At 37.6% G+C, this 20,125-nt stretch overlaps 1 protein-coding gene across 1 annotated transcript; it reads left to right on the forward strand.

Annotated features, from left to right (window-relative positions):
- The first annotated feature begins 2 nt into the window (after window positions 1–2).
- On the forward strand, window positions 3–17,105 carry LOC124253610 (ADP-ribosylation factor-like protein 3). The gene is made up of 6 exons (XM_046687419.1): window positions 3–101; window positions 2,324–2,467; window positions 12,099–12,215; window positions 13,052–13,102; window positions 13,554–13,739; window positions 16,894–17,105. Exons 1-6 carry the CDS (start codon window positions 99–101, stop codon window positions 16,933–16,935), a joined length of 543 nt encoding a protein of 180 aa, XP_046543375.1. The 5' UTR covers window positions 3–98; the 3' UTR covers window positions 16,936–17,105.
- Window positions 17,106–20,125: the final 3,020 nt, after the last annotated feature.

Below are 20,125 nucleotides of genomic sequence, written 5' to 3' on the forward strand. Positions count from 1 at the left end.
CTTACCAGACTCTTACGAATGGAAAGGCTGAAATAAGGAGTACGCAGAAAGATCTGACGTCACACGTAGTTACCCCAAACTAAGATAATTCATCAAAAATGGTAACGATTTTTCGATTGTTTACAATATTATTTACTTATTGGTTTTTCGTATGTTCATTTTTCTAAACAGTAGGTGTATATGTACATATTGTCTACGTGTACTTGGATAGGATTTCCGTTGTTTATGGTTTTGAGGGATATTTTACCTGTTAATGAGAAGATGTTCACCTGCCGTGCCGGTTGATCACAATATAGCGTGTTGTGAATCAATGAGGCGTATCCTATTATACGTGTTGGTTCATAATATTTTCCCAAGCCTTTAGGGGAGAAAGAAAACACGGCCTCAATAATCATTGTCATTCTTACAGTAAGATAAACTCTTCATTAGACCGAACGATTCTCGAGATTCAGTAGTGTCTGTCATTCTGCATACCTGAGGATAACCTCCTCTCGGATGACGGGATGACATACTACGTCAGGAACAGCCACTAAATTTTTATGTTTCAGCTGGATAACTAATGCATTTAGTACAGTTTGACAAATCGTTACCAGATCTCATCATGTTCATAACCCAATCACAGCATGATGATTTTATGATAACCTGCTTTGTTATTCAACATATTGTTTTAAGTTTAGCCCCAATTATTCACCATTTTAACAGGCAACAGTCAGATAGGTAGATAGATAGATATATACTGATGACCGTGTTGAAAGAAGATGTGTTTGTTTTGAGATTATGAGACAACAGAGACCATATAATATAATCTTATTATATGCTCTCTGGTCACAATCCCAAGCTTTGTTTGCATTTTCAAATGCTTATGTTTCTTTCTTTGGATCATCCTTCTGTTGCTCCAACCTTGCGATGCCTAATTAAATAATAGAAAATATATGACATTTTTTTCATGTTCATGTTTCATATCTTAACATTTGTCTTTTGTAATGAATGAAATACCATCATGTGCAAGATGTAGGGATGTCATCATATATCATGTATATCATTCAATCTATGGATAACTACTTTTCAAATGTTAATGCTGTGTTGATACTCATCTAAACTCACATTTATTAAGATTTCCTTGTGAAAGGTTGCTATGAAGAGGTAGAAAATTAAATTCAATCAACCAACTTCGTATTTAGCATCAGCTTTGTTAATTACAGGTCTACATCGGTATTGTTTTCATCTATTTTCACATGATATACAGAATAGAATAATTTTTGCGTCAAGATGCATCAGCATGATAAATACTGAATGCTAAAATATGCAGTCAATAACACTTCTACCCTAATGATTAGGGCTGCGCAATATAACCGGTTTACCGGTATTTACCGGTTCAGACATGAAAACGATACGTATTGCGATACGCTGATCGAAAACCGGTATTTTGACTTGCATTCGGAAAACTTCGTAACACTCGGAAATGTTCGGATATGTCCTTGTTTCATTTGTGCCAGATATTATTCACATTTTTATTTTATCATGATTAAAGTTGTTATTAAAGCTTAATCAAGCCTAGTGATTTGTTTATGTTTTTGCTCTATAAATCAAGAAGTAACTCGGTTATAAGTAGTTTTTTGTTTAAAAATACTTCATGCAATATATTGCAATACATATCGCAATATGAAAATTCTCTGCAATACCCACCCCTAATAATCATGGCAATATATAAGGAAGTGACCTGTGTTCATCAGTTGATCATGAAGAAGTTATGCAGGGTTGTTGCAAAAAAAAAGTTGTTATCTATGAAATCTTCCCAGATTTTCATCATGGTTTATGATTAATAATATCTTGTTCCAAAGACTGTTTAATGGTTAACTTCTCTCAGCCACTATCTGGTGCAGGGATCTAGACAATGTGATGGCAGAGGTGGAAATAACCCATTGCCCGATGCCCGAGTCCAGTGTTTTTTTCTGTTGGGCAAGCAAATTGGTATATCACACTGTACCGGTGTCCAGTTGACTTTCCAATATTAATTATGTTGTTTATTTAAAAAATCAACAAGAAAACGGCCGGTATAGTGGAAAAATGATCAGGACAAGTGATTTTACATGTGCCACTGTACCGGAGTACACTAGCAATTTTAAAGTTATTTCCACCCCTGGATGGCCATGTTAGCAATAATATTAATGCCTGTGATTCCCACAAATGATAACACAGCATAAGAGTGTCCCTGAATAAACATCCTCACCTTGTTTATATTAGTGCCAAAAGAACTGACAACACAAATTCCTAGGTCTGTTACTGACATGTACAATTCTAAACATTCTAACAAATCCTTCAGGGTCTACTTCAACTGTTGAGGAAGCTGAAGTCATCTCCTGACAGGGAACTAAGAATCTTGTTATTGGGGCTGGACAATGCTGGCAAGACAACTCTACTGAAGAAGTTGGCATCTGAAGATGTATCCCACATAACACCCACGCAGGTACGTCAAGTAACAAGATTGGCTGGTTTATTCTGCCTAGAGACTAGAGTATTTACAGACTGCTGTAATATAGCTGGAATATTGCTGAAAATGAGAGCAGCATAACCTTGATTGAAGAACAAATCAACCTGAGATATGTGTGTTTCTGTAAATGTAAGTGTAGTAAGCTTGTTAGGAACTGAATGAAATACAGTCATGAGGTGACTTACTTGATCATCATGATCCTCATCAATGATTGGGCAGTGGGGGTAGCCTAGTGGTTAAAGCGTTGGCTCGTCACGCCGAAGACCCTGGTTCGATTCCCCAAATGGGCACAATGTGTGAAGCCCATTTCTGGTGTCCCCCGCCGTGATATTGCTGGAATATTGCTAAAAGCGGCGTAAAACTATACTCAGTTAGTCAGTCAGTCATGCTGAAGACTCAGGTTCGATACAACATGGGTACAATGTGTGAAGCCCATTTCTGGAATATTGCTAAAAGTGGCGTAAACCTTACTCGATCAATCATCATCATCATCATCATCATCATCATCACCGTCACCGTCAATCATCAATCATCAGTATTTACAGGCTGCACTGATGAGAACAATTGTGAGGCAGTGTTGGGATGTTTAAGGAGACACATGTTTGTCCACTGTCAGTTTACTGCAGAAACTGATGATAATTCTACCGGCGTGCTATTCCTGGGATGCGTTGGTGTTCATTGAAAAGTTTGTAGTCTGTGATTGCCAGGATTCCTATTGAGATTCTAGGTTACAACAGTATCTGAACAAACCAGGTGGATTGGTAACATTTGGTGGTGGCAGCTGAGTGATTGTTAATATGTTCAATATGTGAATAAAGTAGTAAACATTTATCATTTATAAACAAATATCATTACATATCTTTTCATTCTGGCAGGGATTCAACATCAAGTCTGTGCAGTCACGGCCGGCTGCAAGCTGAACGTGTGGGACATTGGCGGGCAGAGGAAGATCAGACCATACTGGAAGAACTACTCGATAACACAGATGTATTGGTGAGTTATTGTTTTCATTGTTAACTTGGAACCTGAGCAATATGAATCCCAGTTTTCCTCATTATGCTTCTTGGTTTGTCAACACCATTATTGTTGTAAACGCCAGAGACCTGCATCACTTAGTATTTCCTCCCACATGAAACTGGCACATTATTATATACTGAAATACACTTCACTATTTTAGTTAAAGTATAAGGACACTTGCTTACTTTAATTGCATCTGTGATTAATGTAAGCCAATATCAACATTGCATTTCTACTACCAATGTAAGTTTAGAACCCTAAATCCAGATGAAGCTGACTAGTCATGTGACGTTCCAAGGATACATTGTGGGTCTGTAAACATGGCAAAGGTTGCCGTATGTCGCTGTTTAATTGTGAGTCGAGCTGAGACATTATATCCGGCTTTTAAAAGCATAAACATAATAATGTTTCGACCAGTGATGTTAGCTGAGTGAAGCAACTGCAAACCAAGAAACGGGTGCTCTGGAGTAGTTTACAGTAGGAGGCTTTACGATGTGACATCTGACAGGAATCGCGGACGTTGGGTACCAAGGGTACGCTTTGATAACAAGGGGTCAGACGACAGTGGTGAAGTGACGCCAATACAGTGTGACGCCATTCAATTTAAAAATTGTACTTTATAGCCTGATAAAGTACCTTCGACGCTTTGATCTTTTAGCAAAACATCTTTGAAACTGAAATACTGTTGAAAGCAACATTCAACCCAGCTCACTGTCACTGTCTTAAATATGTAGATCAGACCAGTCCCTGCAGTGTTGGTTTGCATCTTGTCAGCGTGCATTGTCAAGTTGATTGGTTAGAATCATTTTATTTTGCAGCTGTAATGTGATTGACAGCAGTGACAAGAAACGATTTGAAGAAACATCAGAGGTAAGAGGCATTGTGGAATGATTGTCTTTATGTCTTATTGTTCATACAGCTCAGATCTTGATATATTGAAACATCTGTTTGTACTTTTGTCAACTCCTCGAACTTATCTCTGAAGGGTGGGGGTCATTATGAGCACCCACTTAGTGGTTGGATTTAGCTATATGAATTTCCAGTATTATTAATATTATCAGTTGTATTTACCAAAGCCTAAAGGATTCTGCAGAATTGTGCAGTGAGAAATTGGTTATCATTTACCATAAAATGCTCTTCAAATGTGTGCTAAGATGTTATTTTAAAAGAAGGCAGAGGTTCATTAGAGGTTCATTTTAGTGGTTTCTTATGGCCACACCTTTTCCTGAGGGGTGTGGAATTTAAGAGTGATACATTTGGACATCTCATGTCATTCATTGTCATTCATTTGCTGGAAACATGTGGGTGACTGTCACAGGAACTGAAGGAGCTTCTGGAAGAAGAAAAGCTTAGCGGTGTCCCTCTTGTGGTGTTTGCCAACAAACAGGATCTGCTGACTGCTGCCTCCGAATCGGAAATCTCCAAAGGAATTGGTCTGCAGAGTATCCGGGACAGGAAGTGGCAGATCCAGGCCTGCTCAGCAGTCACGGGGGAAGGGGTTAAGGTAGGGAGTAGGTCTGGAGATAACACACATAGTTACCATAATTACTGTACATACCGGTACCAGCGATACATGGTTGATGTGATATACACTGATATACTGATATGGAGTCAAACTGTGATATGCAATTATCCACATTTGATACATAAGATGTACAAAGATGTACATCGATACATATATATATATATATATATATGACATAGGTGTACAGTAATATTCTTACAGACCTATACAATGATGCACATTAGACATACTAGAAATATACAATGATGTGCATTGCATATTTCACACACACACATGCACACACACACAGAGAATACTTGAAAATACAATATATATGCAGCTGGAATACAACGATGTACATTTTTTATATATGAGACATGTACAATGTGGTACATGTTGCAAATGATAAAAATGTGATAATACACATTACATATAAATTAGACACACACCACCTATATAATGATACACTGAATGTATAAAATGTGATAATACACATTACACATACATTAGACACACACCACCTATATGATAATGATACACTGAATGTATAAAATGTGAAGAATACACAGATATATGTTGCATCAGATATACACCATATGTACACCAAATATATGTTACAACAGATATACAACAGATATACAGCGGATGTACCTCAGATGTACCTCAAATATATGTTACATCAGATATACAGCGGATGTACCTCAGATGTACCACAAATGTATGTTACATGTGATATACTCCGGATGTACCTCAGATGTACCACAAATATATGTTACATCAGATATACAGCGGATGTACCTCAGATGTACCACAAATGTATGTTACATGTGATATACTCCGGATGTACCTCAGATGTACCTCAGATGTACCCCAAATATATGTTACATCAGATATACACCAGGATCTAGACTTTCGAAGCTCTCATAGTGCTAAGATAGTCGTAAGTGCCATACATTAACATTAATTTACAACTTTCTTAGTGCTAAGAGAGCTTTGAAAATCTGGGCTCATGTACACAACAGATCATGTTCACCAGATGTACACCATGTATGTGTTACACCAGGTATCTGATATCTGTTGTTGTGTTCCAGGATGGGATGGAGTGGGTGATGAAGATGGTGAAGAAGAAATGAAGACAGCTGTCATCTAAGACAATCACTCATTATTCTGTACATGGTTAGGGTTAACTGAGGGAAGGGGGGCTCTGTCCATCTTTATGTTACCTTGAGTTACCATGGCGATGACATGTCAGTGTCACAACACATGGCACAATGAATATCAAATTGCAAGAATATCAAATTGTTATCCTGGTCTGTAGTTGATTCTCAGAAGGGGGATGTTTAATAATGGCAGTGTATCATCTATGAACACAGGTGTGGTTACAAGGTAAAAGTGTTCTAGCACTCAACTCTCCACGGTCATAAATAAAATATTTTAAGGATTTAACTTAGGTATATGGTTATAAGTGAGTGAGTGAATATGGTTATAAGTGAGTGAGTGAATATTGCTTAACGCCACCTCAGCAATGTTGCAGCAATTTGCGGCAAATATGGTTATAAGACGCTTACATATCACTTTAGTTTTATGAAATACGTCCACAGTGAAGACATTTTAGTGAAGTTGAGTAAAGCTTTGGCATTACAGCGCGACTGTTGAAAGGATGAATCATTTACAAGCTTCACAGTTGATGGTTGCTGAAATACTGGACTTTTTGTGTCACACTCATTTGGATCATTTTCAGTCTCTACTTACAAGTTTCGACTGTCAGTTATGTGTTTTTGTTCATTCCAGTTAAGAGTTTTGTATTTGTATAGCTGATGTATATTTATTATTACAACCTAATAATCAGATGATGATTGCTATATGAATGGGACGTTCTTTACTAGAGAACAGGGAAGTGGGATTGTTGTCATTCATAATCTGTGCATAATATGGACAATGTCCCTACTGACAGTGTCAATAATGTTTGTGGCAGATAGGGGTGAAACGCCTTACCACGGTACGGTACATATTGCGGTACAAAGCCTTCGGTTCAGTCCGTTTCGGGTTTGGTATATGAGAACTTACTTCCGGAAAATAGCGGCCATCTAGAAAAGAATTTGACAAAATAATTCGATTTCTAGACATTTTAGAAAAGGTTTTAAAAGGTTAATAAATGACGGTACGAAAACTGAAAATACCAAATTTTGGATTGCATTATGGTATACCGAACCCAAGGCAAAATTCCATGATTCTACTAATACTGCGATATACCATTTCCCCCCTAGTGGCAGAAACAAATTCAATCATTGTTTTGTTCATCACTGCAATTTGATTTCACCATTCCTTGAACTAGAATGCACTTGTTTCAGCTCAGTGCCTTTTGTCACAGAGCTTGTCAGTAACTATACGTTGTCTTACTTCAGCATTTGGATAAGAAACAGCTAGGGGTGTACAAGGTGATGGTGCATTGTGAGAATGTTATCACAGCTTCTTTATTTTAGACATTTTTATCATTGTGATACTGGTTGCCTTGGAAACAGTCCAGATGACACATATCATTCCTGCTTGTGTTTGTATCCGTCCATGTTTCTTTATCTTGAAGTGCTCTTACTGTGGTCACACTCACTAACTCAAAACTCACTGGTTGGCTAGCATTCCCAACGTTCCCGTCCAACATATTATTTCCAATAGCATGCTGTTCATCGCTACTGGCAGATGAAGCTGATTAGTTCCTTTGGATGACACAACATCCAAGCAGAATCCCAGGGAAGAGGATCAGAAAGTCTGCCAGGGGAGACAACTGGTCACATTTTTCTTTTTCAACAAAATTTGCAAAAGCAGTGTTAAGCAGTGTTCAATAATGGATTATAGTCAAAGGGTGATTATCATGACCCAAATAATGATTTTGAATGAAGATAATTTTGTCTTAAACACATGTGCCGCTTTTATATTTATACACTCTGAGATAACACAATTAGCCTAGCTCTCATAAGTGTTGCAATTTGTGTAAATGCCTTCCATGTTTAATATTGAGACAGAGACATTCTAACCAAACACTTGGTCTGTCATGGGCTGTATTGTGTGTACCCCACCTCAGTATAGGGATCTCTTGGTTCATATCTACCAGGGTAAAGAGTGTCCAGATGGGGATGACTGTAGGCAGAGTAAGACCCTACAAATAGAAGGCAGTAATTATAATTACAATGGAGGTGAACTGATTTGGAAATAATTTATTTGACAATATATGGCTGAACAAAGCAATATCTCTTCAATATGGTTTAGAGTTTTTTGCTGTTTACCGAACAGTTTGCACTGATGCCTTATAAAAAAAGTCATCTTAACAAAGCAGCATAAAAACAATTGAATTTGATGATATTTATATTCAACACTTAGCATTTCACCACTGTTATATTTTACAACTCTCAGGACTCCTCATTAGAAGGAGCTTTGCCCAGTCATCAGATCAGTGCCATACCTTGTGCCTGGTGCAAGTATCTTGTAACATCTGTACATATGAAGGGTATTTTGCAAAGGATGAAAATGAACTGTACAGTAGTTTAGAAATATATAACAGGGCTCCGATCCATAAAGCGTTCGTAGTGTTACGACCTATCGTAACAGTGGGCGTACAAATGCGGATAGGGTTCCAGGTCTTCAGGTTCAGGTGTCTCACGTTTAGATATGTGTTTCAGCGAAGTCTGCTGTTGCCGTATGGTTCATATCCTCAACTAACTGTTGCAATGTGTAACTCCACGAAATGTAGGAATCCCGCCTTTAAACCCTTTGTACTAGTCTGTTGCCACGCCACTGCACAGGTTCTCTCATGTGGAACAGCATGAATTCCAGTGAATATTTTCCAATGTTCATTGTGATTAAAGAGCAAAATGCTTGCAAAAAATAATATTAATTGTAGGGCAAGTAAAACTTGTAGCTTGTCTTGTGCAGAGTGAAATGTATTTTGTCTGTCACAGCTCTACACAAGTCCCGTTTACAAATGAAATCCTTTTATTTCACAATTCATTGACTCAGGGGCTAATTAATTGAAAATATTAGAATACATCTCTACCGAGTGTTTTGAGGGGGGATAAGTACACCTCACCAGCTTCAGTGGCTGAGCAATACTGATGTAACTTGATTGTGACACCATGTTAACTGAGTTTGAATATTATTATGATTCAGTTTCTTTCAACTGTGGAAGCCAGTGTTGTATGACACAAAGTTGCAGGAAGTTTTTCAGAAAGTTTCTGAAGTGTTCAGTAAAAATGCTTCTCTATTATGAAATTATCAGTTATTAAGCAAATAATCTCAAACTTTCTTCAAACTAATTGCACAGTCCTCTGTATATTTCTTCAAGCTATATATGCATGTGAATGGTATTGTTCAGATATTAATTTTTAAGATAGAAGTACTATGAAAAGCGGTCCTCAAGTCCACATCCGCCAAGAATTTACTTTTGTATGTTCAACTCCAGTATAAATAGTATCCAGTTTAAGGATGTTGTTCTGTAGATCTGATACATTAAATTATATCTGCCTTGTTTTATTGATTATTCCTTCAACTACTTAAGCAGTGAATTGATGTTTGTAATATTTTGTCATGATTCCCAGAGTCATATCGGCATACTTGATCCGTCCTGTCACTTTCTGATGACACAGAATCACTTACAATGTCCTCTGTATGTTGAAATAAATCTCACATATTCTACTGGTGACTTTTGTGGTTTTCCTGGAATGAGTGAGTGAGTTTAGTTTTACACTGCACTCAGAAATATCCCAGCTATATGGTGGAGGTCTGTAAATAATCGTGTCAGGACCAGACAATCCAGTGATCAGCAGCATGAGCATCGATCTATGGAATTGGGATACGATGACGTGTCAACCAAGTCAGTGAACCTGACCACCCAATCCTGTTAGTCGCCACTTACAACAAGCATGGGATATTGAACCTGGATCTTCACGGGTCCGGTTTTCCTGGACCTCGTTCCTCAAAGTGATCGTAGCGCTACGACAGTCGTAAGTCTATGTTAAAGTATGGGAGTTACGACTGTCGTAGCGCTACGATCGCTTTGAGGAACGGGGCCCTGGACAACACAAGGATAACAAAAAGTAACATTGTTGCTTTGGTATATGTTTTATTAACAAAACAAAAAATAATAATAAACCATGAACAAATGGTGTTATCTACAATCTTAGCTTAGGCCATGATAAACTATTTATTAAATTTTCATTCCAATCCATCTGTATACAAAGTCTGGAGATCTAATTTCCACAAAAGTTTTTGCAAATGATAATCCCCAAATGCCTTCTACCTCAGCGTTTTACCAAAATTTGGATGAAAATCTAATAATTAACTCATCATAGCCTTTCAGTGGTATCTGTACAGGGTATAATGTAACAGTCTGTGTGCAAACAATGTACAGTCTGATAAATATCTGCATACATCATAAAGTCTGTAAATACAGAAAATAGATCTACTCTAATATAAGGGTAATGCTATTTGTTAGGGCATTATCATTTGCAGAAGCCCGAGGTCTTCCATTAACTGCCCGACGAAGGAGTGCAGTTGAAAAAGTCCGAGGGAAACCACTACTGGAACCTGTTTGAAAGTGCAACTAAAAATGCATTTACTTCAAATAATTATAATGTTACATGTGAATGAACTGAACTTAATGGCAGGGCTCTTATGGGATAGTATCAGGAACAGTTCTTAACCTTATGTGAATAGATACCGCTCAACTTTTGAACTTTTTAATAAAATCTATCATTCTACTGAAATATATGCTCGAAATATGAGAATCAGTTTTGTGTAGACAGCTTTTCTTCTGTATTCCAGCTACACAATGTCTGACTACACATACTGCGACTCTTAAACTTATCCATGCATGTGTTCAATGTGACATCTGAACTACAGAAATCTGTAATCTCTAAAACATTCAAAACAAAATGTTGAAATATCAAAATGAGATTCATCAGTGCTCATCTTCGTTTCATTTACCGAAACAGAAAAAAACCCGATATGGAACAAATTTCAACTCACAAAAATAAGATATTGCACATGAGTACATCATTCTGAAATGAACAGTTTAGATCATTTGTTTTTTCTCACCAGCTTGCTACGAAAGCTTTGGCCCAAGCATCAGCCTGTTTCTTCTCAAGCTGCAGGTAGTGACAGAGTAACACATTTTCACAGCCAACAGGATTTCATTATGACTAACTTCAGATGTACACATAAAATCTTAACATCATTACAATTCCTACAATTTTCTTTCAAGTTGCTATCATAAACTAGGCATTTAAATGTTGACAAACATGACATTTATGTTAATTTGACAAAAACAATAAATAACAAACAATATGAGCTTTGTGAAGACTCTACAGACTGTGGACGACGGCGCTGATGAATTCGCTGGTTGATCCATAACCACCCATGTCCTTCGTGCGGATCTAGGAGAAAAGTCAGATATTTAGACAACAAACTTAGGTTTTCACCTTCAGTTCCATCCTCTGGTATTCCGTACATCATATTTACTTGGTACAATGATTAATACCCAGGGCCATTTCCTATATGATCTGGGGCGGTGGGGTAGCCTAGTGGTTAAAGCGTTGGCTCGTCACGCGGAAGACCCGGGTTCGAATCCCCACATGGGTACAATGTGTGAAGCCCATTTCTGGAATATTGCTAAAAGTGGCGTAAACCTTACTCGATCAATCATCATCATCATCATCATCATCATCATCACCGTCACCGTCAATCATCAATCATCAGTATTTACAGGCTGCACTGATGAGAACAATTGTGAGGCAGTGTTGGGATGTTTAAGGAGACACATGTTTGTCCACTGTCAGTTTACTGCAGAAACTGATGATAATTCTACCGGCGTGCTATTCCTGGGATGCGTTGGTGTTCATTGAAAAGTTTGTAGTCTGTGATTGCCAGGATTCCTATTGAGATTCTAGGTTACAACAGTATCTGAACAAACCAGGTGGATTGGTAACATTTGGTGGTGGCAGCTGAGTGATTGTTAATATGTTCAATATGTGAATAAAGTAGTAAACATTTATCATTTATAAACAAATATCATTACATATCTTTTCATTCTGGCAGGGATTCAACATCAAGTCTGTGCAGTCGGCCGGCTGCAAGCTGAACGTGTGGGACATTGGCGGGCAGAGGAAGATCAGACCATACTGGAAGAACTACTTCGATAACACAGATGTATTGGTGAGTTATTGTTTTTCATTGTTAACTTGGAACCTGAGCAATATGAATCCCAGTTTTCCTCATTATGCTTCTTGGTTTGTCAACACCATTATTGTTGTAAACGTCAGAGACCTGCATCACTTAGTATTTCCTCCCACATGAAACTGGCACATTATTATATACTGAAATACACTTCACTATTTTAGTTAAAGTATAAGGACACTTGCTTACTTTAATTGCATCTGTGATTAATGTAAGCCAATATCAACATTGCATTTCTACTACCAATGTAAGTTTAGAACCCTAAATCCAGATGAAGCTGACTAGTCATGTGACGTTCCAAGGATACATTGTGGGTCTGTAAACATGGCAAAGGTTGCCGTGTCGCTGTTTAATTGTGAGTCGAGCTGAGACATTATATCCGTCGAAAAGCATAAACATAATGTTTCGACCAGTGATGTTAGCTGAGTGAAGCAACTGCAAACCAAGAAACGGGGTGCTCTGGAGTAGTTTACAGTAGGAGGCTTTACGATGTGACATCTGACAGGAATCGTGACGTTGGGTACCAAGGGTACGTTTGATAACAAGGGGTCAGACGACAGTGGTGAAGTGACGTCAATACAGTGTGACGTCATTCAATTTAAAAAATTGTACTTTATAGCCTGATAAAGTACCTTCGACGCCTTTGATCTTTTAGCAAAACATCTTTGAAACTGAAATACTGTTGAAAGCAACATTCAACCCAGCTCACTGTCACTGTCTTAAATATGTAGATCAGACCAGTCCCTGCAGTGTTGGTTTGCATCTTGTCAGCGTGCATTGTCAAGTTGATTGGTTAGAATCATTTTATTTTGCAGCTGTACGTGATTGACAGCAGTGACAAGAAACGATTTGAAGAAACATCAGAGGTAAGAGGCATTGTGGAATGATTGTCTTTATGTCTTATTGTTCATACAGCTCGTATCTTGATATATTGAAACATCTGTTTGTACTTTTGTCAACTCCTCGAACTTATCTCTGAAGGGTGGGGGTCATTATGAGCACCCACTTAGTGGTTGGATTTAGCGCTATATGAATTTCCAGTATTATTAATATTATCAGTTGTATTTACCAAGCGCCTAAAGGATTCTGCAGAATTGTGCAGTGAGAAATTGGTTATCATTTACCATAAAATGCTCTTCAAATGTGTGCTAAGATGTTATTTTAAAAGAAGGCAGAGGTTCATTAGAGGTTCATTTTAGTGGTTTCTTATGGCCACACCTTTTCCTGAGGGGTGTGGAATTTAAGAGTGATACATTTGGACATCTCATGTCGTTCATTGTCATTCATTTGCTGGAAACATGTGGGTGACTGTCACAGGAACTGAAGGAGCTTCTGGAAGAAGAAAAGCTGTCCGGTGTCCCTCTTGTGGTGTTTGCCAACAAACAGGATCTGCTGACTGCTGCCTCCCCATCCGAAATCTCCCAAGGAATTGGTCTGCAGAGTATACGGGACAGGAAGTGGCAGATCCAGGCCTGCTCAGCAGTCACGGGGGAGGGGGTTAAGGTAGGGAGTAGGTCTGGAGATAACACACATAGTTTTATATCTACTGTACATACCAACAATACATGGTTGATGTAGTCCATATACACGTGATATACACTGATATACTGATATGGAGTCAAACCATGATATGCAATTATCCACATTTGATACATAAGATGTACATTAACCCATTCAACACCGCAGGCCGCTTAAGCGGCCACAACGTTATGAGTCCCCAGACACCGGAGGCCGATTAAGCGGCCAGGCAGTAGTCACGTCAAAATGAGACATAATTTTAGGAACCTACCTGACTTATGATTCATATATTAAATCTATCACATTTCACAATGTCTGAAAACACTTATTAAATTTCAATTTATCATATATTATCAGCAGAATTAAAATTATAAACTATTTTTCGCAATATTATTGAAAATGATTCTCGGACACATGCTTCGGCAGCGGGTCCACAATAACATTGTCAAAGAGCAAAGTAACGATGTTTCGAGGAATTCATTAAATAAATTGAATAAACTAATGCATAAAATCAACAACAACATTCATAAGAGTTGTCAAAGGTACATATAAAATTACTATTTCCATCTTTTTGTGCGATCATGTAATGTAAGTCAAGTCACTGACAAGTGACATCTCGGCTCTCGCCGCCTCAATCTTCACGCTCGGACACGATGTTTAATGCGAAAATATATACATGAAGCATTTTTGTCATAGGTCATAACCTAGCACGATACGTCCAATAAGTTCCATAATTTACGTATAGGTAGCGATTTCTTGCTTAATATGTTCAGAATAGCATTATTTTACCCAAAACTTTTGTCTAAATCTAAAAGTTTTCGTTTACGAGGACGATATCCATTGCCGTAATATGATTGGCTGCCTTAGGTCACGTGTCTGATTTTGACCAATCACGACCCTTATAGCAGACTGTGGCGAAAAAGCGTCATTAGAAACCAATTTTTATCCAATAAAATCGCTTCTTACAACTGTGAAAATACTCTTGGCAAGGGTACAGTGATATTGTTGATGTTCAGAGCTTTCGAACGATGCCCGACATCAAACGATTCGCTTCGCATGTTATTCATACGAAGCTTCGAAAACGGAGGTATTTTCTGTTGTTATGTCATGTTACCGAGCGGAAAGCCACAGATATCGGGAAATAGGCGACCATACATATTATTTAAGAAATCTTTTTATAATAATTTTCTGATGACGTAAAAATGAAAATATAAAAGAAAAAGGCACGGGCATGTTATGACATGTCACAAATGGAAAAAAATCGCCATAGTTTTTGCTTCTTTCGTGGTTTATCTGGACATTATAAATGTAAGCTTGCATTTTCTTTCAAAAATACATTTATTTAAGTTGTAGTTGTATTATTTGAATAATATTATAAAAATAAACTTCATATTTATCAACAGTAGGATTAGATCTTTTAAATGGTGTATGGGATGTAGTAGCAATAACGTTTTGCAAGCTTATAATTTCCTTCATAAACATAGGCTTCATCTATGACCTCAGGGTCTCTGGGAACTCGGTGTCATGGCAGTAAATGCCTCTGGTTGACTGGTGTTGAAAGAGTTAATACCTATATATATATATATATGACATAGGTGTACAGTAATATTCTTACAGACCTATACAATGATGCACATTAGACATACTAGAAATATACAATGATGTGCATTGCATATTTCACACACACACACACGCACACACACAGAGAATACTTGAAAATACAATATATATGCAGCTGGAATACAACGATGTACATTTTTTATATATGAGACATGTACAATGTGGTACATGTTGCAAATGATAAAAATGTGATAATACACATTACATATAAATTAGACACACACCACCTATATAATGATACACTGAATGTATAAAATGTGATAATACACATTACACATACATTAGACACACACCACCTATATAATGATACACTGAATGTATAAAATGTGAAGAATACACAGATATATGTTGCATCAGATATACACCATATGTACACCAAATATATGTTACAACAGATATACAACAGATATACAGCGGATGTACCTCAGATGTACCTCAAATATATGTTACATCAGATATACAGCGGATGTACCTCAGATGTACCACAAATGTATGTTACATGTGATATACTCCGGATGTACCTCAGATGTACCACAAATATATGTTACATCAGATATACAGCGGATGTACCTCAGATGTACCACAAATGTATGTTACATGTGATATACTCCGGATGTACCTCAGATGTACCTCAAATATATGTTACATCAGATATACAGCGGATGTACCTCAGATGTACCACAAATGTATGTTACATGTGATATACTCCGGATGTACCTCAGATGTACCACAAATATATGTTACATCAGATATACAGCGGATGTACCTCAGATGTACCACAAATGTATGTTACATGTGATATACTCCGGATGTACCTCAGATGTACCACAAATATATGTTACATCAGATATACAGCTGGATGTACCTCAGATGTACCACAAATGTATGTTACATGTGATATACTCGGATGTACCTCAGATGTACCTCAAATATATGTTACATCAGATATACAGCGGATGTACCTCAGATGTACCACAAATGTATGTTACATGTGATATACTCGGATGTACCTCAGATGCACCCCAAATATATGTTACATCAGATATACAGCGAATGTACCTCAGATGTACCACAAATGTATGTTACATGTGATATACTCGGATGTACCTCAGATGTACCTCAAATATATGTTACATCAGATATACAGCGGATGTACCTCAAATGTACCACAAATGTATGTTACATGTGATATACTCGGATGTACCTCAGATGTACCACAAATATATGTTACATCAGATATACAGCGGATGTACCACAAATGTATGTTACATGTGATATACTCCCAGATGTACCTCAGATGTACCCCAAATATATGTTACATCAGATATACACCAGGATCTAGACTTTTGAAGCTCTCTCTTAGCTAAGATAGTAAGTAAGTGCCATACATTAACATTAATTTACAACTTTCTTAGTGCTAAGAGAGCTTTGAAAATCTGGGCTCATGTACACAACAGATCATGTTCATCAGATGTATGTTTGTTACACCAGGTATCTGATATCTGTTATTGTGTTCCAGGATGGGATGGAGTGGGTGATGAAGATGGTGAAGAAGAAATGAAGACAGCTGTCATCTAAGACAATCACTCATTATTCTGTACATGGTTAGGGTTAACTGAGGGAAGGGGGGCTCTGTCCATCTTTATGTTACCTTGAGTTACCATGGCGATGACATGTCAGTGTCACAACACATGGCACAATGAATATCAAATTGCAAGAATATCAAATTGTTATCCTGGTCTGTAGTTGGTTCTCAGAAGGGGGACGTTTAATAATGGCAGTGTATCATCTATGAACACAGGTGTGGTTACAAGGTAAAAGTGTTCTAGCACTCAACTCTCCACCGTCATAAATAAAATATTTTAAGGATTTAACTTAGGTATATGGTTATAAGTGAGTGAGTGAATATGGTTATAAGTGAGTGAGTGAATATTGCTTAACGCCACACCTCAGCAATGTTGCAGCAATTTGCGGCAAATATGGTTATAAGACGCTTACATATCACTTTAGTTTTATGAAATCACGTCCACAGTGAAGACGTTTTAGTGAAGTTGAGTAAAGCTTTGGCATTACAGCGCGACTGTTGAAAGGATGAATCATTTACAAGCTTCACAGTTGATGGTTGCTGAAATACTGGACTTTTTGTGTCACACTCATTTGGATCATTTTCAGTCTCTACTTACAAGTTTCGACTGTCAGTTATGTGTTTTTGTTCATTCCAGTTAAGAGTTTTGTATTTGTATAGCTGATGTATATTTATTATTACAACCTAATAATCAGATGATGATTGCTATATGAATGGGACGTTCTTTACTAGAGAACAGGGAAGTGGGATTGTTGTCATTCATAATCTGTGCATAATATGGACAATGTCCTACTGACAGTGTCAATAATGTTTGTGGCAGATAGGGGTGAAACGCTCTTACCACGGTACACGGTACATATTGCGGTACAAAGCCTTCGGTTCAGTCCGTTTCGGTTTGGTATATGAGAACTTACTTCCGGGAAAATAGCGGCCATCTAGAAAAGAATTTGACAAAATAATTCGATTTCTAGACATTTTAGAAAAGGTTTTAAAAGGTTAATAAATGACGGTACGAAAACTGAAAATACCAAATTTTGGATTGCATTATGGTATACCGAACCCAAGGCAAAATTCCATGATTCTACTAATACTGTGATATACCGTTTCACCCCTAGTGGCAGAAACAAATTCAATCATTGTTTTGTTCATCACTGCAATTTGATTTCACCATTCCTTGAACTAGAAAGCACTTGTTTCAGCTCAGTGCCTTTTGTCACAGAGCTTGTCAGTAACTATACGTTGTCTTACTTCAGCATTTGGATAAGAAACAGCTAGGGGTGTACAAGGTGATGGTGCATTGTGAGAATGTTATCACAGCTTCTTTATTTTAGACATTTTTATCATTGTGATACTGGTTGCCTTGGAAACAGTCCAGATGACACATATCATTCCTGCTTGTGTTTGTATCCGTCCATGTTTCTTTATCTTGAAGTGCTCTTACTGTGGTCACACTCACTAACTCAAAACTCACTGGTTGGCTAGCATTTCCCAACGTTCCCGTCCAACATATTATTTCCAACAGCATGCTGTCCATCGCTCCTGGCAGGTGAAGCGGATTAGTTCCTTTGGATGCCACAACATCCAAGCAGAATCCTGAGGAAGAGGATCAGAAAGTCTGTCAGGGGAGACAACTGGTCACTTTTTTCTTTCTCAACAAAATTTGCAAAAGCAGTGTTCAGCAGTGTTCAATAATGGATTATAGTCAAAGGGCGATTATCATGACCCAAGTAATGAATTTGAATGAAGATAATTTTGTCTTAAACACATGTGCCGCTTTTATATTCATACACTCTGAGATAACACAATTAGCCTAGTTCTCATAAGTGTTGCAATTTGTGTAAATGCCTTCTATGTTTAATATTGAGACAGAGACATTCTAACCAAACACTTGGCCTGTCATGGGCTGTATTGTGTGTACCCCACCTCAGTATAGGGATCTCTTGGTTCATATCTACCAGGGTAAAGAGTGTCCAGATGGGGATGACTGTAGGCAGAGTAAGACCCTACAAATAGAAGGCAGTAATTATAATTACAATGGAGGTGAACTGATTTGAAATAATTTATTTGACAATATATGGCTGAACAAAACAATATATCTTTTCAATATGTTTTCGAGTTTTTTTCTGTTTACCGAACAGTTTGCACTGATGCCATAAAAAAATCATCTTAACAAAGCTGCATAAAAACAATATAATTTGATGATATTTATATTCAACACTTAGCATTTCACCACTGTTTTATTTTACAACTCTCAGGACCCTCATTAGAAGGAGCTTTGCCCAGTCATCAGATGAGTGCCATACCTTGTGCCTGGTGCAAGTATCTTGTAACATCTGTACATATGAAGGGTATTTTGCAAGGGATGAAAATGAACTGTACAGTAGTTTAGAAATATAAAACAGGGCTCCGATCCATAAAGCGTTCGTAGTGTTACGACCTATCGTAGTGTTACGACCTATCGTAACAGTGTTCTTTATCGTGGGCGTACAAATGAGGATAGGATCCAGGTCTTCAGGTTTAGGTGTCTCACGTTTAGATATGTGTTTCAGCAAAGTCTGCTGTTGTCGTATGGTTCATATCCTCAACTAACTGTTGCAATGTGTAACTCCACGAAATGTAGGAATCCCGCCTTTAAACCCTTTCTACTTGTCTGTTGACACACCACTGCACAGGTTCTCTCATGTGGAACAGCATGGATTCCAGTGAATATTTTCCAATGTTCATTGTGATTAAAGAGCAAAATGCCTGCAATTTTTTTTATTAATTGTAGGGCAGAACACAACAAGATGTCCAAGTAAAACTTGTAGCTTGTCTTGTGCAGAGTGAAATGTATTTTGTCTGTCACAGCTCTACACAAGTCCCGTTTACAAATGAAATCCTTTTATTTCACAATTCATTGACTCAGGGGCTAATTAATGGAAAATATTAGAATACATCTCTACCGAGTGTTTTGAGGTGGATAAGTACACCTAACCAGCTTCCGTGGCTGAGCAATTACTGATGTAACTTGATTGTGACATCATGTTAACTGAGGATGTGACAATGGTTTGAATAGTATTATGATTCAGTTTCTTTCAACTGTGGAAGCCAGTGTTGTATGACACAAAGTTGCAGGAAGTTTTTCAAAAAGTTTCTGAAGTGTTCAGTAAAAATGCTTCTCTATTAT

The sequence above is a fragment of the Haliotis rubra genome, unplaced genomic scaffold, assembly GCF_003918875.1.
Source record: "Haliotis rubra isolate DU_JTF1 unplaced genomic scaffold, ASM391887v1 Scf547, whole genome shotgun sequence".
In the NCBI taxonomy this organism is placed as follows: Eukaryota; Metazoa; Mollusca; class Gastropoda; order Lepetellida; family Haliotidae; genus Haliotis; species Haliotis rubra.

Coding starts and splice junctions, on each gene's coding strand:
- LOC124253610 (XM_046687419.1), top strand. Junction 13,103..13,553: donor GATTTGAAGAAACATCAGAG/GTAAGAGGCATT, acceptor TGACTGTCACAG/GAACTGAAGGAGCTTCTGGA. Junction 13,740..16,893: donor TCACGGGGGAGGGGGTTAAG/GTAGGGAGTAGG, acceptor ATTGTGTTCCAG/GATGGGATGGAGTGGGTGAT.